Source organism: Drosophila sulfurigaster, chromosome 3, assembly GCF_023558435.1.
Source record: "Drosophila sulfurigaster albostrigata strain 15112-1811.04 chromosome 3, ASM2355843v2, whole genome shotgun sequence".
Lineage (NCBI taxonomy): Eukaryota > Metazoa > Arthropoda > Insecta > Diptera > Drosophilidae > Drosophila > Drosophila sulfurigaster.
This window is the reverse complement of record NC_084883.1, coordinates 45,645,617-45,669,265: the sequence shown is the minus strand read 5'-3', so window position 1 is coordinate 45,669,265 and position 23,649 is coordinate 45,645,617. Positions and strand designations below refer to the sequence as shown.

At 41.2% G+C, this 23,649-nt stretch overlaps 2 protein-coding genes across 2 annotated transcripts in view; one reads left to right on the top strand and one right to left on the bottom strand.

Annotated features, from left to right (window-relative positions):
- Nucleotides 1-286: 286 nt before the first annotated feature.
- Nucleotides 287-23,649, bottom strand: part of LOC133845231 (myocardin-related transcription factor B) — a 49,682-nt gene continuing 26,319 nt past the window's right edge. Inside the window, 6 exon segments of the mRNA XM_062279629.1 lie at nt 287-3,768; nt 3,770-3,937; nt 3,939-6,433; nt 7,109-7,174; nt 12,818-12,958; nt 13,062-13,907. Coding sequence (XP_062135613.1) covers nt 1,921-3,768; nt 3,770-3,937; nt 3,939-6,433; nt 7,109-7,174; nt 12,818-12,958; nt 13,062-13,907 — 5,564 coding nt within the window. The 3' untranslated portion in view covers nt 287-1,920.
- On the top strand, nt 16,889-17,689 carry LOC133844335 (dynein light chain Tctex-type protein 2B-like). Its single transcript, XM_062278267.1, has one exon. The coding sequence runs from the start codon at nt 17,007-17,009 to the stop codon at nt 17,562-17,564; it is 558 nt and encodes a 185-aa protein (XP_062134251.1). The 5' UTR covers nt 16,889-17,006; the 3' UTR covers nt 17,565-17,689.

Sequence of the window (23,649 nt, the reverse complement as noted above, 5' to 3'; positions counted from 1 at the left end):
TTTATTTATTGTAATATGCATTGAATTTAAATTAAATTTTAAACGCAACACACAGAAAAAGTTTAAGCCAACATTAAAGTAGATAATATATATAGGTTTATGTATATATATTTAAGATATAATATGTATGTATAATATGTATATTGTATTTATTAAGTATACAATTTGAATTAAGCATTAATAAAAACAATAAATTTAGTTATTGTAATTAAATTCTTTTGCGCCTGTCAGGCACCTAACAATAAGTAAACTTTTAGCAAACTCTTTTTTTTTTGTGTGATTTTCCTTTTTGTTTTTTGATTTAAATTAATTAATGTGTGTGATTAATGGAAACATGTTTAAAGCGCGTTGATGAGAATATGATATACTTATTAAGCATGCAATTCAATTGAGTTTTTTTTTTGTTCCATGAACTTTGACATGGTGTATTGCAAATGTAAACAAGTGTTAAGTTAATTGTTGTTGTTGTTGTGGTTGATGTTCTCCTCTTGTTGTTATTGTTTTTGGGCGCATCTGATCGCCACCATGACTAAAGCTACAATTAAATCAAGTATATCAAGTAATTTACTTATATAAAAATATATATATGTATATCCATATCAATATATTATTACAATTTATATTTATTTTAAATTATTTCTTTTCTTGCTGAAATGTGTCAATTAACGTATTGTTTCATCAGTTTTATTTATTTACTTTAATTTTGTGTAGAACACTGAAAATATGTCCGATGTCCGAATGCTAAGCATGCTCTCAGATAGTTCAACTTACATTTATGCAAACCGAAAAATTGTATTTCTAATTCTCGAAAGTTCTCTCCAACTCTTTTGGCGTAGATGAAGTACTTGCCGCATTTAATTTAAAATTTAATTTAAGTAACGGAATTTCGCTTAATTCGTTTTGCGTTTAAATAATTGGCTTAAGAAGGCATTAAATAAATTTTTATTAATAATTGCTTTAATTTTTAATTTAATTTAGTTTTCTTTTTTTCGTCTACTTTTTTAAAGGCTTTTTCTTTCCTTACAGGAAATACTTCTCAAATTGTTTACGTTAATTGTAATTGTTAATTGTTAAAGTTATTGTAAAATTTCCTTTGCTGCCATTGGTTTTAAATCTGTCAAAAGTTTATCGCTAAATTTAAATTAATTTCATTTTAAATAGAACTTAAAACAAAATTCTTGAATGTGTTTTACTTGTTTCTCTCGCAATGACAAGAACATTTTCATATGTTTTTATTTTACGTTTTTTTTTTTTTCTTCTGTGTTTCTTCTGTTTCGCTTTCAACTCACCCTAGGCTCAACCAATTCTCTCTCTCTCTCTCTCTCATTCATTAGACACTCTCACACTCGCTCACGCTCTGCTAGACTTTTAGTTAGATTTCACTCGCGATATTTTCAAATTGGAATGACCTTAATTAGAAACATGTACTTTTTTCTTTCGAGCTTTACAACATTTTTTTGTTTTTTGCTTATATTTTATGAATATTATTTTTTTAATTATTATTTTCTTTTTCTAAATGTTTGGCTGTTGTTTATTTTTTTTTGTTGTTGCTGTCGCTGCTTATAGGAAAGGGTGCGGAAATATAGTGGAGTGTTTTCTTCGACTAACGCTCCCGGCAATTTTGGCTTTAGTTGTGTGTGTTTTCGTTTTTGTTTTTTTTTTTTTGGAAATAGTAAAGTTTTGAAATTTGTTTGTTTTTTCTTCGTTTTTGTTTTTTTAACTATATTGTTCAAATGTTTTAAATGCATTTAGAAAATAAATAGGACTTCTTTTTTAGTTGTGTGTTTGCGTTTTTTTGTGTGGTTTTCTTTCAGTTTTCTGTTTTTTTATAAGTGTTTCGATACGAATTTTAAGGAATATATTTTTGTAGAAAAGCGAGCACCTACACAAAAGCACCTGTACAATTTTCGTTTGTCTTGCTTAGACAGTAAAATCGCCAGCTGCCCAAATCATCTTGTAGTCATCGATGTTGAACAGATCGAAGATGTCGCCACTCGGTACATTGAAAGCATCCACGGCACCGCCATTGCTGCTGCTGCTGCTGTCCATGGCATTGCCAACGCCAACACCAACACCAACTCCCCCATTGGACATGCCAGTTGAGGTTGAACTGTAGTCGGAGTGGTGGCTGCCGGTGGGTGGTTGGGAGACCGCTTGCATGATGGAGTTCAAGGTGCTCTCGAAGTCATCGCATACATCCATAGGCGTGCTGTTGTAGTGGCCATTTGAGCTGACACACTCCACGCCGCTGTTGGTCGACGGGCTGCCCACAATGCCATTGTTGCTGTTGCTGCTGCAGTTGTTGTTGCTGTTGTTGTTGTTGGCATTGCTGCTGTTGCTGTTACTGCTGCTGCTGCTCGCCACATGCTGGCTAAGCTGCGCCACAAAGCTCTCCGCATCGAAGTCAACGTCAGCGCCATGATTGTTGTTGAGCAGCACGCTGTCCGGGCTGCTGGCATCGAGCAGCTCATTAATGCTGGGCTGCAGACTGGGATTGAGATCGCGCCGCAAATTGTTGCTGTTGTTGCCAGTCTTGTTGGTGGTACAATAGTTGTTCGAATCGTCGCCAATGTCCATTTCCAGCTGCTGCGACATCAGTTCCAGCAACTCGTACTCATCGAAATGATTGAGCTTGGCATCGGGACTGTTCGGTTTATCGCCGATGCTGATGCTAACGCTGTTGCACTTGGGCGGCGTGCTTGGCGGAGGCGTGGCATGATGCTGCTCCAAAAATATGTCCAGTGTCTTGGCCACGCTCTCCGCATCAATGGCGCTCGCATCCGGTTGCAGCGGCGATGCCATGTCGATGCTCTCGATGAAACCATGCGCAGCAGCAGCTGCTTGTTGCTGGCTGCTGGTTGCATAGCTCACATGGCTGTTCTCATTCGTGTCCATGGCCATGTCGAGGTTGGGCAACGATTGTGGCGTCGGTGGCGCTTCCAGCTTGGGCACCAGCGGCACAATGCTCGCACCGCCAGCGGCTGTTGTTGGCGTCACGCCGTTAAACATCGCGAGTTCGGGCAGCGGCGTCAGTGGCGTGATGGGCTCTAGGGCAGCGCTTTCGGGCAGCTCGCCCTGCTTGATGAGTATGTCGAGCACATCGCTGACCTGCTCTGATTTGATGCTGGTTGATTTACGCTGCAGTGGAGGCGCAGCAACGGTTGGTGCTGGCGATGCTGCTGGCTCCTCCTTGATCTTCATCAGCGGCATGCTGCCCAGGGCTGCAGCTGCTTTGCTCGCTGCCAGCTGCTTGGTTGCTTCCTCGTATTGCGGCGGCGGTGCAGGCGTTGGCTTAATATCCAGCTGTATGAGCTGTTGGCCAGGCTGAAAGTGTTGTTGCTGTTGCTGTTGTTGTTGCTGTTGTTGTTGCTGCTGCTGCTGTAGTTGCAACTGCTGCAATTGCTGTTGGGTGATGATTGGCTTCGCATCAATGGGAAACACAATGCTAGGCAGCGAATTCGTGCGCTGATGTCCATTGAGCAGCTTCTTCGCCACCGGTGTTGTTGTTGCCGATTGCTGCTGTTGCTGAGGCTGTGCCACTGTTGTGGTTGTTGTCGCCGTGAGACTTATGTTGCCCAGCGTATGCGCTGTCATCTGCTGATCGTTGAGACCCAGCAGAAAGATGGTCTGATTGCCCTCGTTCCACACGAGTCCCACGTTATTGGGATGCGGCACAGTTGCAGCTGTGGCTGTTGTTAGCGGCTTGGCTGCATGCAAAATTGCTGTCGTGTTGCCAGCAGCAACAACATTTGGCTGCTTGGTGGGCGTGGCTGGCAGCTTGGGGGGCGCTGATTGTATTGTTGTTGGATGGAATGACTACAGTTTGTGTCTTTTGCGTAAGCAATCGCATCTGTTGTTGCTGCTGCTGTTGCTGTTGTTGCGCCTGTTGCTGTTGTTGTTGCTGCAGTGCTGCTGCTGCCGCCGCTGCCTTTTGCTTTTTGTATCTTCGCCTCCAGCTGCTGCTTCACCACCATTTTCTGATTGATTGGCGGCGGTTGATTGCTGTTATTAGCAATGTTGCTGCTGTGATTGTTGCTGTTGCTGGCAGGTTTCTTCGCTTGATTGCTGCTGCTGCCGTTTAACTTGGCTGTCACTGTTGCTGCTGTAGCCGGCTTCACAGTCACCTTCGCTGGTATAGTTTTCTCCAACTGCGGCAGCACCGTCAACGTCTGTTGTGGTCCATTCGATGTCGTCGTGATCAGCGTGATCTGCTGCGAGGGCAAAGCATTCACCACCTGTGCAGTAACTGTCTGCTGTTGCTGCTGTCGCCGTATCTGCTGCAACTCCTGCTGCGAGCGCTCTAACTGTCGCTGCAGTTCATCAATCTTGCGCTGTTGCCGCCGCAACAGCTCCTGGTTCTGTATGATGGTTGCTGTCTGTGGCTGTGGTTGCATAATGGTCTGCAGTGTCATGGCATGATTGCTGTCCAGCTGCTGCTGCACCACATCCATCTGTTCGTGCTCCTCGCTCACCAGCATGGCTACTGGCGCAGGTTGTTGTTGCTGCGGCTGCGCATCTGATGTACCACAGTTGCTGGTGTCCATAGCGTCGCTGATGGTGATAATCTCAGATTGCACAGCTGCTGGAGCTGTGGGCGCATCGAGCGGCTCGAGTGGCAAATAAAGTTTCAAGCGCTCAATCAACTGCGGCTTCGGGCCGGACACGGGTAGATTGCGGCGCTTGAGATGCTGCTTCAGATCGGAGACTTTCATCTTCTCGAGTTTTGCTACATCCGTTATGGCGGAGCTGGTGGACTCGGCATAGCTGGTTGCTGGACTGGCTGGTATGGAGGAGCTCACCGAGAGCGCTGGCGATGGCAAAGGTGGTGGATGTTGCTGCTGCTGTTGTGGTTGCTGTTGTTGCTGTTGCAGCTGCTGTTGTTGCTGTGGTATGACGGCAACAGTTGCTGATGGCTGTGGCGTATGTGTGATCAGCGACAGCGTGGGCGGCGCTTGCTGAACAGTTGTTGCTGTGGGCATGGCTGTCGCTGTCAGCAGCGTGGCATCGCCAAAGTTTAAGGGCGTCACGTTGCTGTTGCTGCTGATGGAAATTGTGTTGGGCAGCGTAATGGGCGCCACTGTTGCCGTTGCTGTGGCTGCTGTTGTCACCGTGCTGGCCAAAGCAGGCACTGTTTTTGTGGTCACCGTTATACTATTTGCGTTGACATTCGTGTTGCTGCTGCTGCTCACATTGTTGGCTGTGGAGGCGGCATTGGCATTCGCATTGTTGGCTGGCAGTATGGATTGATTCTTGTTGAGGTTCTCCAGAAACTTGAGCAGATAGTTCTGCTGTTCGAGCAACAACTGATACGACGTCGTCTGATCCGCCTGCGCCTGATCTTGCGCCTGTCCCGCCGCACTCGGTGGACCCTTGTACTCGTGGAATTTGATGGTTCGCGCTTTGGAGACCGGCTTCGACTTGGACTTTTTGCGATTCTTATCCTTGCCCGGTGCATCCGATTTGATGGACACTGGCTGCAGTTGCAATCGTGTGGGCGGCGGCGGCGGTGAGGCAATGGAAGACAGCGGACTCAGCGTCGAAGTGCTGGAGCCCAGAGAGCAGGGCGAGGCGAGCATGGGCAGCATGTGATTGCTGAGCTGGCTGGGACTGGGTGTGGGACCGGCGACACTCTGGCAGAGCTCTTCGAACAGATTGGCCGTCTCTTGCTTCACCTTGATGCCAGCGCCACCGCTGACACTCGCGGTGACAGCCATCGGCATTGGCGGTGGCGGCGGCGGTGGAGCGCTCACGATATGCGTCGTGTTCATTGGAAAATCCGAGCTGTTCTTCAGTAGCTGTATCGAAGGCATGACGCTGAGCACCAGCTGGCCACAATTGCTGGTCGTCGACGTGGGCGTGGTCAGCGCCACGGTGACAATGCCCGCCGAGGCAGCAGCTGCCTGGAGCACATCCTTGGGCGTCTCCACAGCAGCGGCAGCTGCAGCTGGCAACAGCACACTGTTGCCGCTCGCTGTGGCCACTGTGCTGGGCATAAGCTCATCGAGACGTGGCGGCGTCTGCCGAGTATCGCTCTCAGAGCTCTGTGAGTCCTCATCGTAGGTGACATAGCTGTGTGGATGCTGTGGCCGAGTCAGCAGACCCTCACTGGTAGCCTTAAAGGGCACCAAACCCTCCTTGACAATCTTCTCGATTGGTTTCTCCGTGTGCAGAATGTTCTTCTTGATCAACTCCAACGGGCCGGGTCGATGTTGTATCTGCGAGTTCAGCTGATCCGCGAGACGTGCTTTCTTCAGCATGCGCTGCTTCTCCGCCAGACTCGGATCGATGTGGCACTCATCCTCCTCGAGTATGTGCAATCGCTCCAGATCTTCGCGATTCGGACGCTGTTGGATCTTCGCCTTGAGCAGATCGCTGGTCTTGGCGCGTTCCAGTTGCTTGCATTGTTCGTGGATGGCAGGCGAGGTTTTGAGCGCTTTAAGTAAAGAAATAGATATCGTCAGAGAAAAATAATAGCATACTTTTTGGGGCAAGACAAATTTACAATTTCTATGGAATCGATTTGAATTTCTAATTTGTCAAATGTACTAGAACTAAAAGTTTTTGGTATCATTTTCAATTCAAAAACTCAAAACAATAAATTCGGAATTTGCCAAGTAGTATTTATCTTAAAGCAGCTCAAGATTATTATTATATCATTTATTGTAGGGCTCTCGCTCGCTCGCTGGCATTGCTGTCGAAAATTTGTCATTTAAATTCAAATTCAAATTCACTTTCGGCTGCGTTGAGCACATTGAATTGGTTTGTAAATTCGCGTATTTTGTTGATTCTTTTCGGCTTTCTTCCGTTTGTGTTCGCTTCCTTCACACTCCCCTCTTCCTGTGCTCTCCTATCTATGTATTTCTTTCGTTGGCTGTCTGAAACTTTTTCTGGGGGCCCGCGCATAAATTGCCAAGCATGAGGATGAGCTCGAGACCATTGAAAATGCGCACATATTTGCATATCCTTTTTGCCGGGCTTTTACATTTTACATTTGCCACTCTTCTCTCCTCGCTGAAGCACATAAGTGAGGCTAATGTGTGCTCTTCAATACTATTTATCGATTCAGCTAGACTAACAGCTAATATAAGACGAAGGTCTCTCTACTTACATGGTATGATGCCCTGCTCGACGAGTTGCGAATGCGGTCGTCGCACCATCAGCTTCACTTTGAGCGCTGCAAAAATAAAAAAAGAGAAATATAAATTGTTATTTCGATATCGATTTAGAACCTGCAACAAGTTTGCGCCACAAATTTGACAGCCAACAAACATAAATTATTATAGAGTGCGGATAGTGGTGCAGAGTCGCATCGCAGTTGGTGGCGGGGGCCAGAGATCAAAACATAAACATAGCTCATAAAAAATACTCTAAACAGCTGGCCAAAAGTTTTCTGCGGGTTTTCCTTTTACTGTTTTCTGTTTTTTGACAACGCAAAGCAATAAATGTCGAGCCCAACACACAAAAAGCAGCTGCAAATGGAAAAACAAGGCGGCAGCAAAACGCACACAAATATTACTGAGAAGCAACACAACCGAAAAAAAAAAAAATAAAATAACGCAAAAAAAAAGGAAAAAGTTTTAATATGTTTATGTGCGGTTGGCTATTGTTGTTGCTTTTCTTGTTGTTGTTGCTGGCGTGCGAAACTTTTTTCTTTATTCATTTTGACTGCTTAACGCCGCTGAGTGTAAAGTTGGCGCCCAAAAAATTAAATATTTAAGCCGAGCGTCAAGAGTTCGCTCGCCCCACATACACACACACACACACGCGCTCCGTCTGTGCCATGGCATGGCGCCATGGGGCGTATGCGTAATAATATGATTATGTGGCAACTGCTACTAAATGACAGATTGATGTCAATTAACTTGACATAAAGTCACCAAAGCCAGCTTGTGATAGCGATAGAACGAACGAGACAGAGAAGGAGAATTAGCATTAGCATGTGAAGGATAATCAGTGACAGAAAGGGAGCAAAAGGATATTCAAATGACGTTGATTGAATTTACACACAACAGCAAAAATGTAATCGAGATCAAAAACTTCTAAATAAAAAAAGTATATCAAAACATAGTTAACTATTCATGACCTAATTAATAAATGTCTGGCTTTAATTGCAAAGTTTTAATGCAAACAATTTTATATTATTACATGCAAAACAAATGTTATAAAATTAATTTATTCATGAATTTATGATTATTTCTGCTGAATATTTCATAATTTTTTTTAAAGCCGTTAACTGATTACAGCAAAAAATGCTCAAATTTAATTATTCATTTCTCATTATTTAAAAGCAAAACTATTTTTATGCATATTTGAAATTGATGCTTTAATGCGTCTATTTAATTTTGTGATTATCGATTTTTTTGTGCAACTTTTTAATACATAGTTGTAGTCTAGTGTGTCTGTTACTCAACTACTACATGATATCTAAGTAATCTGGGTTATGCAATGCGACCTGTTGTCTTAAAGTGATTAACTCCAATTAGGCTGTGGACATTAGCGGCAGACAGTTGAACAAAACGCCTGTCGAGTCACGTAATTATAACGAAATAATGCGCATTACGGAACGGGCCAGGCAAGGCAAGGACAAGAGAGGTAAATAAAGCCAAAAACCGCAAATGAAATGAAAACACAAATCTTATGGCCTCCAGGGCAGTGCACTGTGCAATGTTGGTTTGGTTTTTGGGGATCGGCATCGGGATAGAATGTGCTGTGCTGCTGTGGTTGGAGCTCAGTCTGAACGTCAGAGAGGCAACCGCATGAAATGCCAAATGCAGGTTTTTTTTTTGTCTTTTCTGGCATTTGGTTAATGCGGTTAGACATATGCAAAGTACAAGAGTGTGTATTTATTTATTTGCCAGCCGAGTTGACACAGAGACTTTGTACGCCAAGCAAAACAAAGCGAGCAACACTTGACGCCACAACAAAGTCGCCCAAAGAGAGAGAAGAGAGCAGAGAAAAGGCAACAACTACGACGCAGACGACGCCGACGACGACATCAAAGTGAGGCGCTGACAATGACGTTATTAAAGTAATTTAGGCTCTTGGAAAATCATCATAAAAATAAAGAAAAATACAAATACAACGATGAGAAAAAAGGCGGCCAAAGAGCTGCCAAGGCGCGTAATTGTCTCGCGGGGAGGCAACTGACGGCAGCTGTTGTTGGCCAAACGGTCGTCGTACATTTTACGATTGAAGTGTGTGCACAACACAGAAATGTATAAAAAATTCATTTCTCCCGCTCTCGCTCTCCGGTTTTGCGTCTGGTTAAGATATCTCTGTGTTCATTTATGCCGTGGCAAATATTTGGACTTGTTGTAACACGGCTAAAAACAATTTTGGTGACGATGCCAAACAGACTGAACTGACTCGACTCGACTCGACTGTGCCGTCTGCCAAATTAATTACGCGAACAATTTATTCCTATTCTACACCTTCTTGTTGTTCTTATTATTGTTGTTGGTGGCGGTGGCTTTTCTCAATTTCTAAATGGGCGCCCAGCCTCTGTTTACGTGTCGATTTTACACCTACACACGCGATTGATAAAAACAATAACAAAAATTCCAAATTAAACACATAAAAGTTTTTATGCGCTGGCAATAAAAGTCTGTAAACGTAGCCAAATCGTTTGCCTCTCATTGTTTTTGTTGTTGTTATTGTTGTTCTTGTTGTTATTCATCTTCTGTGGGTGGCTGCCCTTCTGCATGGAGGCCCCAGTTTCCCAGGCGAAGGTCAGGTAAACAAAACATCGCCGAGAGTGCGAGAGCATTCGAGATGACCAAAGCAGAGAGAATGAGAGAGAGAAAGAGCAGCAACAGCTGGCTGACCAACACACTCCCACACAAACACACACGCACACATAAAAAATGCTATAGGAAAATGTATTATAAAATCGATTACGTGATCAACGGCAGCAGTTAAAGCCAAGACGCCATCGGCGTGGGCCAAATCAATGAGCTAAACCAATACTCTTACTGAGGAGGGAGTGGCACAGTGGGATAGCTAGCTATTTAACACAGCATCAAATGCCAAGCATTACCCCAAAGTATGCTATAAAATTGAAGGAAATTGAGCGTTTAAAATAGTACGACGTATTTACTATTCATTTATTAGTACTTATTTAACACTTTAGCCTTCGCGTTCAATGAAATAAGCACGCGTTTTTTTTCGCAAAACCTTGAACCACTGTGCAATGGCATTTTACATGCCATCGACTGCCGTTGTGGCGGCTGCTATTTCCGCCTTGGCGTTTGGCGATTGCGTTTGCAGCCTGCAGCATCCCACATTTGAGAATGTTACAACACATTCTCCCCTACCCATCTGCCCTCCCTTCGACACACATATTTCCCCTCTATCATCGCTCTCCTCATTCGTTCGTTTTTCAAGTCGCGTGCAGCGTGTTTATTTGTCAAAACATTTTTGCAGCGCCTCCGTTTCTCACCGCCTGCGCCTCGCCTGGCCACCATCTGTTTATAATAAATTTTAGTTGCAAATTGCAAAATGTTTACAGTGAGCAGCCATTGCTGTTTGGCCTTTTTTTTTCGCCATCGCCATCGCCATCTTCTTCTTCTACTGTTCGCTAATATGCAGTCGATGTTTATTTGTTAGATAACGGTTTAGTGTGTGCTGTGTAGCAGCAACTCGCCTGCCGGAAATTTTGACCGCCCAAATGATTTGCCTTTGGCAGTTTATGCAGCTTTTAGAAATATTGCCAAAAAAAAAGCGGCGATAATTTGCGAAATAACAAGGAAGAATTGAAGACATTAAAACACTGAATGTTGTATACTCTTTAAGAATATTAAAAATAAAGCAAAGTTTTCTAATATCCTAAGTATTACATTCTCGTTAAGAAGATTTGACTTTAATTACTTTTTTACTTTAATTAATATCATAAAACCTTTATTTAATTATTTTAAGAGAGCATAGTTAAAACCCTCTTTCTTAAATAAAAATTTGTTGTTGCATAACATTTTTTGTTATACCCGTACCTATAGATTAGACGGTTAGGGTAGATGAAAATTACTCTGGTTGGCAATCTGATTTCTTTTCCACACTATGGTATAGTTTGGACGTAGTAATACGTAGTATGTCAATATATCAATATATTTTTGCGGTATATTAATTGTTTTCATTAAAAATGGGAAGCTGGTATGTTACAGTCGAGCACTACTACTTATTAAATAAATTGTTGTCCATTAACATTTAAGTCTTCTCAAAATATTTTCTTAAACGATATTTCCTTTCAATATCCGATACCTAAAGGGTACACTAAACATTCTTTGGTTTACAATATAATATATTTTGTACTCTATGGTATATTTTGAATGTAATAGTATATTGCTATACCAAATATAGTATTAGGTAAATTATCCTATATTTTTGGTGTATTTTAATAATAATACCGCACTGTTTTGCTTCTATTAAAAGTGATAGCGAGTGTCTCACAACCGATCACTCTTAACTGTAGCTTTCTTACTTGTTGTTTTAATGAAATTGTTTTCCCAATTTAAAACGCATAATTGGCACACTGTTGCTAAAATAAATAAATACTGAAATTGCTGCAGAGCTATTAAGACATTTTAAATTCCAAACAGCAACCACAACAGCTCTCTAAACATCATTAAAGTAGCTTCTGGTTGCACTTCATAGTGTTACCATTTCATTCATAAAACTGTGAAGCTTGCTTGAAAAGACTATAAGCAGTGTATATTGCATTGCGAAATTGTGAAAATGCATGCAAATAATTGACACCCCTTTGCCAGGGTCAGGGCGTTGTGAACTTTCAGTTGTTCGGACCTCAGGCTTCAATTTTTGCTTTCTTTTTGTTGTCGTCGGACTGCGAGCACCGACAAAAATGTCAAAATGCCAGCGAAGCGCAGGCGACAAGCGCTGTCAAAACTATTAGCGAAAACTACACACACACTCACTCATACAGAGGCAGACATAGGCATGTGTGTAGTAGATTCAGGCCATTCAAAATGAATAAGATTATTTCTTTCTTCACTCGAAAATGCCAAGCAAATATGTAGGCCAACAAAAGCAGGCAAAAAAAAACCAAAAGGAAAAACTGCTGTTGACAATTTTAAAGAGTGTGTGTGTGTGCATTTATATTTATGACTGTGGGTGTTTAGTGGGCTATGAATGAGTTGGAGGATGGGCGTGGCACATCAAGTGCACACCTTAAGTGCCTATAGAGCATTGACAGCTTCATTAAGACTTTGCTGCGGCGTTCATAGAATGCCTCCAAGTCAAGCAGAGATATCTGCATCTACATAAATTATGTCTGACGATAGACGACAACATGTGGACGATGTTGATGATGATGATGATGTAGCTGCTACTGTTTGGTCAGCGTGAGATGACTAAACCAAAAGAATTAAACCAAAAACAACACAAGCAAGTTGACAAATGTCAAACAGCCGCGAAATGGTCAACGAGATGTGGGCGTTTTTGCTCCAAATTTGTAAACAGCGAACATTTACACAGCAGCGTCAACAAAGGGCTAACAACTGAGACAACAATTTCGAAAAATAAAAAAAGATGAACAGGTTTTTGTAAGCCATTTAAAATTGAATTGAAATGCGCTTTGAAATGATTTTTTAATTATGTAAAATGTGAACAATTTGATTAAGTTTATACATCTTTGATAATTTTCAAAATTGAGCTGTTATATTTTTGGATAAATATGTCACTAAGTGAATTCTTTTTACTGAATACAATGTGGTCATTAAGTGAAGATGATGTAAAGAATCATAACAGGTTTGACAGTACTTTGCATCAAACATTCCCACATCTTTCAACATTTTTTTCTGATACTCACATTCTTTATTCTTATCCATGGCCGGCTGCAGTGGACTGGAGTCCACAATTGCCTTTGGCGGCGACTGTCTGGCATCATAGCAATCGGAATTGTTGCCATCATCGCTGCTGCCCAGAAACGTAGCGTGCAGACGATGTTCACCTGTAATTGAAAGCGAAACAAAAAAAAAAGTTACATTGATTGATGGGCTCTGGATTGGCTGAATTTGATTAGATAATTGCTCAATCGTCGACCGATTACACACCTTCGGACATGTCGTCGTAAGCCTCGTGCAGCAAGATGATATCCTGAAATGTATGCTCCAAGGCCTTGCCGCTGAGCCGTGTGGCCAGCAGGCCGTTGCAATTGGCGCTCGAGATGAGCTCAACGGTGGTCAGCGGCGATGTGGAGATGGTGGCCAGCAGCGATGAGCCGCTGCTGCCACTGCCACTGCCACTAGCGCTGCTGCCGCTGCCGCTGCTCAGACTATGCAGCGATGCGGACTTCACCAATTGCCCAACTTTGGGGCTATTGTTGTGCGTCTTTTGCGTGTGCGTTGCCTTTAATGTGCGGCTCAAACTGCTCTTGCTAGGCGATGTGGACGTCGACGTTGATTTGTTCAGCAAACGTTGCGCCGTCGCTGCACTCACGGATTTGGTGCTGGAGCTGGAACTATTGCTGCTGCAGCTGCTCACGCTGCTGCTGCTGCAGCTGCTATTGGATTTCTTTGAAGAGTTTGAGCTAATGGATGATGCGGGCGATGCTGATGACGAGCAGCTGCTCAATATCGCTGTCTGTTGTTGCTGTTGCAACTGTTGCTGCTGCTGTTGTTGCTGTTGCTGGAGTGTATTGTTGCTGCTGTTGGCTGATTTGGTGTCAATGCTTATGGGGATGATGCTGCTGCTGTTCACTAACTTCTGCTGCCGTTGCTGCTGATGTGCCGACTGCGCTTTGTTGGCTGCTGCCGCCGCTGCTGCTGCTGCTGCTGCCGCTGCGGCTCCCGATGAGGTTTGAAACCAACTGGGAAAGTTGCCCTTGAGCGTGTCAATAAGATCCTGATCGAGCGTTAAACGCCACGATGCAGGGCCGCCGTCCACGCTGTGCGTAGACTCTGTAGAGTAAAGAAAAAAGTAATTGCAATTAGTGCAAGTTTGATTGCGGGGCGTATACTTTATGTTAAATAACACTGCAACAACTATAGCACAAATTCTCCATGCAAACTTCATATTGAGTCCCTCGATTTATGCATCTAATATTATATGATAAGGTGATTGCACCTAATGCAGATATTAATACGTGGCGTATACTTAATATTAAATGGAACATCTGATATAGCCAAAATAATCCCCATATGCTTAGTATTGAGTATTTTATCGAATTATGCGCCTAATATTACACGAGAAAGTGATTGCAACTTAAGCTGGTCTGAATATGCGACGTATACTTAATAATAAATATAATTTATATGAGGACAAGTTATAATATTACACCAAAAGGTAATTGCAAGTCTACATATTTAGCGTATACTAAATTGTATATAATACTTCAAATTGTCCAAAAAAATTTACCAAAAAAATATTGTTGCATTTAACACAGCTAGAAATACTTGACGAATACCTAATATTAAATATCGGTTATGCTAGATGACTGGAATTGAAGTTGATCTGAAAGCGCGGCCTATACTTAATATTAACTATATCTTATATTTCTGCAACTAATATATCAGCAAAAAGAGAATACTTTCAACATATGTGGAAATACTTGGCGTATACGCAATTGGTTAGGCGTAATCTACAATATACTTATAAGTACACAATTGCGATTGATAATATTTTTTTTTTTTAACTTCTACAGCTATTCTAAGAGATAATTGCAATCCACAAACAAATAAGTACTCGACGTATTCTTAATATAATACTTAAATAGCAACAAAATAGTTCCTGTCAGCATTCAAAATTTATTCAACAATCGATTATAGTCTAATAATTATGCATACAGCATATTGGAAATGCAATTCTCTGTTTTCTGTTCTCTACCAAAAGTGCTTAAAATTTCATTTTCTTCTGTTGCAGTTTGTAGCTGCCAGTCTCTAGCATTTGATTAAGCCAAGCATTGTGGTTGCAACTTGCAATGTAACTCAATTTGATTCCCAATCACATAGTTCTCTGCCTGCTGGTTGTGCTGTGCCACTTGTGGTCATTACCCATGACCCTTCATTTGCTCTGCTCTGTTGGGCTTCCATTTGCAACAAGTGCAGCAGTTGCATTCAACAGTCAGCATTGCATTTCACAAATTCATTAAGACACACTCCACAAGAACGACGACGATGTCGACTCTCGACTCTCGCTCAACTGTTGAGCAAGTAAACTCATTTAGTTGGCATATAGACAGAAATGAATTACGAGTGTATATTTGTTTATTTATTTTTATTTTCCGTTTTCCTTTTTCCGCACTCCCGTGTTTCCTCCCGTACTTATTTATTTATTTTAGTTGAGTTTTTTTGCGCACTTATTTATTTTAATGTTCACCCTTTGGTGGCAAAGCCAATGACGCAGCTGCCACTGTGCTAGTTATTTATGCTAAGCACTGCCAAGTAACCTACTTAGTTCTGTTGGCAACCACCGCATTTTCCTCCGCACTCACTGTTCAGTGAAAACTTAGCAACGGGCGTACTTGGTATTTATTTTAATACTCTTACTGCGGGCAACATACACACAATTTTTTTGGTCACCTGATGTGCAGAAAGCATGTGCGTCCATGTGGCAAGTAAGAGCATTCACACTTCGTTCACTGCTTTCCTCTGTTTTCACCCGTTTTTCTTTCATTTCGCTTTTCACTTTGCGCTTTACTCGAGCGTTTGGTTTGCCTTGTGTTTGTTTACGCACTTGTCAATAGTTTTTAATTTGCCTTTAAATATTTAATAAACTGCTTTCTCCCCCCGTTTCGTTTTCTTCGCACTCTTGCTTGTATTAACTTGTGTTGTGTCAGTTCATGGGACATTGCATCATATAGACAAGCGCGCGACATTCCCAGACGCGCCTCGAGTTATGCAACAATTTGTGTACATTTTTAGCTGTGTCCGCAAATAGAAAAGCGCTAAGAAGAACGAACCTTTTTATACCCTTTGCCAAAGCGCATACAGAATAGACATAATGACATGCATATGTCAAATGCACACAGCACAGCACCAAACAGTTTTGGCTTTTGTTATTTTTGGCAAAATCTTTTTATCTCGATCGTTGTTTTTCACTCTAATTATAGTGTCTATGTGTCAAAAGGTTTTATTTACTTTGTCATTGAATGGAACTATTTATAGTGTGAGTCTTAAGTCTGTCAACCAAAAAGTGGCAGACAGCTGTCGCCAAAATAGAGGCGCATAGAAAATTTCAATATTCCTTCGACAGACATTCCGATAAATATGTTAGAAAGATGTCTATATACCGACCGATATGGTCGTTAAGTTTTGCTCGACATTTATTGGTCATTAAAGTGGGCGCCGCCAAGTGGCAGCCAGCGAAACAATGCAGAAGCCACCGCTGCTGCACCACACACTGCAACACCACCACGCGACCGCTTGTTTCCGCTTGGCAGTCACACCACCAGCATCACATGTTCTTTTCTCCCCTTAACGATCTACAATCGAATCAAAGTGTATATGCTGCTGCAGCATAGCTTTGATGGCAGCCCCCTCAATGGCGCGACATGTTGTCCACACGCAGTCAACACACACTCACACCAGTTGAATATCGCACACATGTTGTTCACTGCGACGACACTCACAAAGCCATTGCCAATTCTATTTATATGCAACCCAGGCAGCCACTTGCCAAATGCAAGTGGTTTTTGTTATTTTTTGGTCGAAAATGGTTTCAAGTCGTGCCCAACAGACGGGAACGAGACGCGGATGCAACTGCCAACACCTAGCTAATAATAAAATGTGTCAATGCGTCGTATGCGCAATATTCATCAATAATCGCATAAGCGTAATAATAGCAATCAGCAATACATTTTCACACACATTACAGCAACTAATCATAGATATCTTTGCTGTGCTTCGAAATCGAAATTTCAACGCTTCAGTTGGGGAGTTTGTTGTCTGAAAACTCGGGGAATAAAACAGTTTGTTTGCTATTACACATTTGGAGACATTTGAAAAATCGTCAACTATTTATTTTTGCAGTTCTAATAAAAGCATTTGCAGCTCACAAACATGGGCGACTCACCGGACGCGCATAGCAAAGAGAATTTAGAGGCCAAGGAAGCCAGTCCAGAGCAATCAGCTAAGGAGAAACCCGTTGGCAAGGCCAAAGAGGGCAAGGAAAAAAAGGGCAAAGAGGATAAAGATGATAAGGGTCGCACATCGATTGGCCTGGGATTGGCGGCCATGGGAGGACAGGCAAAGGCTGCACCACGTTTTGCGCCCACCTATCGCCTGGAGCCAAAGAATCCGTTGCGCAAGGAGCGTCTAGAGATCATTATCAAGGCCGAGATGGATAAGAACTATAACGAGGAGTACACATTCCATCCGAAGCACTCGCTACTGATGGCTGCCCAAGTCAGCGAGGATATCAAGACACGCATCAAAGCATTGAATTTCGATCGATATCGTTACATTGTGCTGATCACTGTGGGTGAATTTCTTATGCAGGGATTGTATTCGCTGGCTAATTTCTTGTGGGATGCCGAAAAAGATGGCTATGTTAATTACACAATCGAGACGCCGAAATTCTTTGCCGTTTGCACAGTATTCTACATTTATTTTGACTAAGGAAAACACGCTTTTAAATTCAGTTTTATTTATGGGTTCAATTGATGTGCAAACTGATTGTATGTGAATGTTGTTTAATTTGCTAAACGACAATAAAAAGGAAAGGCAACTAAAGCCAATCGCAATGAAGACGATTTTATACTAAGAGCAACAGTCGGCAACAACACATCGCCTTATAATCTGACTGACTGTCCATGCACCAAACTAATCATTCAAAGCGTTCGAGGAAGTTGCGGCGGAAGTTGTAGCAGCTCGTCTCCCTTTAACGCTTTCGCTTTCTCTTTAGTTGGGTAATAGCTTGGCGTTAACATTGGCGCTGGAGTAAACATCAATTATGTATGCTGACTGTTCGAGTATGTTTCGTTTGCCAGCAGCTATACACGAACCAACGCGCCGCAAAGTATGCTACGTCTGTTGTCTCTATATCTGTGTGTGTGTGTGTGTCTGTCTGTGTGTGCGGCACTTCCTTTGGCAACAGGAAACAGGATGCTGTAAATGTTACAATTCGACATAATCGATGCTTGTCGTACGAGACTCGCATTTAACCTGGCAATTTGTCGGCTGCATAAACATTAACGTTTTATTTGCAGTTCATCCTGTGCCCCGCCCACTCTCTCACACACATACACATAAATCAAATTGCGGCACAACTAACAACTTTAATGGCGGCAACAGTTGGCTAGACCCAAAACTTTATGACCGCATTAAAATCATGCAATCAGCCGAAAAGGTGCCTAAAAAACAAGAAACGTGCAAAACGCTGACCTCTCTCTCGCTCAACGTGACGCTGCCATTTGTTGTTGTAAAAAACACAAAAAAAAAAATCTACGCGACGTTTACATATTCATTTGAATGCCAATGGCAGCTGCAACAGCAACAGCAGCAACAGAAAACGATGCTGCTGACAGCTTCGACAAGCGAGGATTATGCAAGCGCCACACAGACAACAAAAAAAAAAGCAAGCAGAATAACAAAAATCAAATACGTATATCGAGCACAACACGATACGCCATGTGTCGCTGTGACTGACTCGACGGACTGTATCTATAGATACATACAATAAAATTGTACTACAAGTCGATGGCTGTGGCAAATTGAAATGTATATTTGTAAACAATACGCAGACGTCATAGACAAAACTCATTTAAATGAGCAACAAGTTAACAAGAAACAACAACAGCAACAACAACTAATATAAATACTAACAATAACAAGTAGGCAAGTCGATTCTGCTCAACTGTGAAATACCCGATACCCATTTTCAAGAAAATCAAAAAAATGGGTATTATTCTTAAAATATACCTAATCCAACCAATACTAAGAATACACCAAAATGAGTTGTTAAGATATACCAAATATATTTAGCAAATACTAAAAATATACTTATTAACTCAGTACCACGAATACAGAAAATATGCATAAACAATATACTAAAAATATACTGAATTAAGGTGCCAAAAATACTTAAACACATCGAAGTATTTGTTTGGTATATCTATTATAGGTTCTGTGAATTATTGTTTGATAAGGATGACCAGACAGTCAACCAACCAGACACGCATACCTGTATCGTGTCGACTATTGATACTGATCAAGAATATATATACTTTACGGTGCCGAAGATGCCTTCCTTCTGTCTGTTAAATACATTTGCTGGTGGCACATAAACATACCCTTCCAATCAATGGGTAACGAGTATAAAAATTAGAAAAAGTACAGAGCCAAGAAAATTTTATACTCTAACAGCGAGTATTATTGATTTATTCAACGAAGACGTAAAAAGTGTAGGTGAGTCACTAGCTAAATGGAATATTTCATGTGTACAAGAACAGACAATTAAAACATAATAAACACAAGTTATGCGTTCTTTATTGATAGTCCAAAGAAAATCAATTATATCAGTCACTACCGAAGTCAAACCCATGCAAATAAACAAGACTAAATTGTGACTCAACTCATCCAACAACATTTGGGTTAAGTAAAGATCTGTATATTATCTTCAAATGAAATCTATTCATAATTTAGCAAGAGTATCAATATTTCCACTGCTCTCTCTGGTTGTTGTATACAATATTTTGGTCATGTTGCCACAAACTTGTTTTTCTACTCAGCAAAAACAACGACAACAACAACAACAATTACAACAGCACGTTAAAAATGTATACATTTAATAACAATTTATAGCAAACGTTATATTGTTTATTTTTTTGCTTTTATAGTTTTAATATGCAACAAGTTGAGTTGTGTGAGTTGTTTTGCCTTTTTGGTAGTGCTTGGCAGAAATTTCGCATGTTATCGCAAGTTGTCAAGTGTCAGCGATACGCAAGGGGAACTAATAAAACGAAACACGCAACAAAAAAAAACAAATATATATAAAGCACATTTGACAAAACGTGTTAAGCTTAAAAGAAATAAACATTTAATAAATACAGCTAGAGCAACATTGAGCAATGATTTTTTGATTGGCTTTCCATGAGCTGCTTATCAAAAGTTAGTTTGTGAGTCACTTAAAAGATCAACTAATTGACTTACTGCAAAGTGAAGTGTTACTATTTAAATTGAGCTAACTAAAATACATAATGTATTCTATTTCAGTGCATTCATTTAATGTTTACTTTCGCTTGCAACTCGGAACTCGTTTGTCGTTTATCTTATCGAATTTTGCTAATTTGTGGCGATTGTTTGCTTTAAGCATATCACTTTTGAAATAGGCGATTAAGCGAAGACTTTGTAAATGAATCATTGAGGTTTCGGTGTTTACTTTTTCCAGCTTTTTTTTATCAGTTGTGATTGCGACGACGGGCGAAACGCGCACCGTGAAAATTGTTGTCCAGCGTGTGGAGCGCGCACCGGCAAACTAAGTAAACTGTTCGAATGTTCGAACTGAGCGCGTCGAGAACTGCGCTGATGACGTACACATGACGACTGACCAACTGACTGAGTGACTGAGTGACTGACTGACTTGGCTGACTTCGACTGCTTCGAGTGGTTAAGGTGACTGAGGTGGGCGGCTTCGACTATCGACTTAACTGGCATTATGCGAGGTTCTCTTTTAATTTAAACAGTATTTTATGCTGTTGACATATTTTTTGCGCTGATTGATGGCACACTCTCAGAGACTCAAAGAGAGAGAAAGAGAGAGAGAGACACACAGAGAAATGGTGAATTGGCGAATGCCACAACAATGTCTGGTTAATAAGCGAACAGCACACACACACACACACACACACAGGTTGGCTGCTGTGGCTGTTGCACTCAGCTGCTCAAATTGAATTAAAGCTGTTTTACTGCGTCTGCTGCATGCAAATGAGTTTTGCGGGCAACGTCAACGCCTGCGGCGGTTTTGCCATTCAGCCACTCACTTCCCCCTTCGGCTCTCAGTCTCTCAGTTACCTGACCAAACAATTGCAGCCCAGCAAAAGTCAATTGGACATGCACACTCACATACACACACACACTTCACTCCGGACTACCGACGACTGGCTGTCTGACAACTTGTTTTGCATACCAAGCAGCGCCAGTAATGACGTCGACTGCCTGCCTGCCTGCCTGCTTTTCTCGTCCAGGATGTGCTGCCTTATTGTATCACTTCGGGCACAATGCGCATTGTGTGTGCGCTTTGTATGTGTATGGAATACTGTGTGTGTGTGTGTGTGTGTGTCTGTGTACTCGCACGTCTATGATGACTTCCGACCAGCCAAATGCCCAATGGTTACTTGCCACTGCCAGCCGCAGGCATTACCATCAACTAGTTTTAAAAGCTTTTCTTTCAGCGCCAAGCTCAACTCCACTTAGTGTAAGCTCTTATGTGCTATATGCTAGCTTTGTTTCAACTTTCAGTAATTATAATGCAGCTGCATGTTTAGGTGATTGATGTCAAGATGAGAGAACCAAACTAAAATTCTGATTAATTTTTGCCATATACAATAAAACTTTGTGATTCCAAACAATTTTGATGTGATCAGATGAAAATAGTAATAGTTCTTTGAGAATTAATCTAACCTATTTATGAATAAATGTTATAATGCAAAAAAACTCATGCCACTGGGTTTTAGTATCTTTAGTTGACAATTTGGTATATTTTGAATGTAATAGTAATGTATCGATCATTTGGGTATATTTTTGACTCTATGGTATATTGTGAATGTAGTAGTATATCGAAAATCCAAATATACTTTTCGGTATATTTTCGGCAGTATGATATATTTTGAATGTATTAGTTGTATCGATAAACCAAATATTCCTTTCGGCATATTTTAGTATTTATGGTTGGTATTTGAATTGGTATATTTTTCGAATAATCTCACAGTTGAGTAAATTTCTTACTTTTTTCATTTTGTATTTCGCAAAATATTGTTTTGAACACATTTTTAAATAATGTGTATGTTTTTCCACTAATGTTTCAATGAAACGTAGCTGGTTATCGTCAAAATTGACAAATCCTAATATTATAATAAAGGATTATTTTCCAAGTGTTTGGTAAATCGTATCATATGTTGAGAGTGCATTATAGATTATTCACTACAGTGTTAAAGTGCTTACAAGCTCCTCTTTATAAGTAGATAGAAGGATTTAACTAAAATTCACATTGTACTCATATCAAGTATGCTTATTGTTTATTTCGTCGGATTATTGTTGGCACGTATTAAGTGAACTTTGGTCAACCCAAAATGTGTTTTGTTCGACTGACTTCGTACATGAAAATGGCGAAATTATAAATAGTTTATACCTTTTTATACGAATTAACGTCTGACAGTTCATAAACAACGCCGCAGGCAAATTCACATACATAACGTAAACAAATCAAAAATTTATCAATTAGTTGCGCGTTGCCAATAACACAAATCACAATAGACTTGATGAAGCGCCTTTTGATGCCAAAACAGAGAAGAGAGAGCCAAACTGAAGGCTATTTTGTGTGACATTATTTGTAATCCGTGTATGTTAATTGTCTGCGGTTAAAGTTCTTCAGGGTTTATGGCTACTGTTCCGTATAAATAGCCGAAAGCCGACGACTACGACCACGACGACGACGATGGCCGAGCTGTGTTCTATGTGTGTCCTCAATTAAAATTAATTATGCCCAAACGATACGCTCAATAAAAATTTAATTTGCAAAAATATGAGTCAAGAAAATGAGACAACATTTATTTGACATTTAAGTGCTGCACACACTGACAAGAGTAGTCTAAACAAACACATGCATATTACGGCTCGAATAATTGAAATTGAATTTTCAATGATAGAATAGCAGACAAGAAGAGATGACGACGATATCATCTCATCTCAACGCCATCGCCATTGCTTCATCGTCAACCTCATCTTCATCTTTATCCGCATCGTGCACACATTCCCCAACCTCATTTCCATCTCACTATTTTTCCCCCAAATGAATTTCAGTTCATTCTGGTTGTTGTTGCTAGCCACCCCCACAAGCATTTTGGCAAAAACTATTTTTAATCAAGTGCACACACGTTGCTTTGCTTTTGGCAACTGCAACACAAAACACACACACAGAAAACACACACACAGAAAACACACACACACAAAACACACACACACACACATTACGCACACAAATGCTCAGATTTTTGTGTGGCCGGATGTTGTGGACACAGAGAGGAGGGAGAGGAGATGCCAAGCAACCCTTAGCACCAACAGTTAACAAGCAAATGTCCAGAAGTGGGCTTCAAGTGGGCGAAAGAACAATAAACACTTGGCCGGAATAAGCAGAACGTATTCTTGGTACTTATGCTGCCTGCTCTGCTCTGCATTTAGTTTTTATCCGATCGGGCGAGAAATGAAATTAAAAATAAATAGCAAAACAAAATCAAAAGTGTAAAATTCAACTTGTTGGCTATTTGGCCAAGTCTTAGCCGCAGTCGCAGTGGCAGCAGCATTTTGGCCATGTTGCGTGCCAAGTGGAAAATATTTCGCAAGTTTTTCTACATAGTATTTTGTACGTATCAACATTGTATTGTTGTTGTTGTTGCTGCTCGTTCGCTCTACACATTTATTTATTGTGCGAAAAAAAAGCAAAAAGCAACGAAAAAGAAAAGCAGAAAAATAGAAAAATACTAGAGAG

Excerpts from the sequence above, each read along its gene's own strand:
- LOC133844335 (XM_062278267.1), top strand. The coding sequence starts at position 17,007 with ATGGGCGACTCACCGGACGCGCATAGCAAAGAGAATTTAGAGGCCAAG.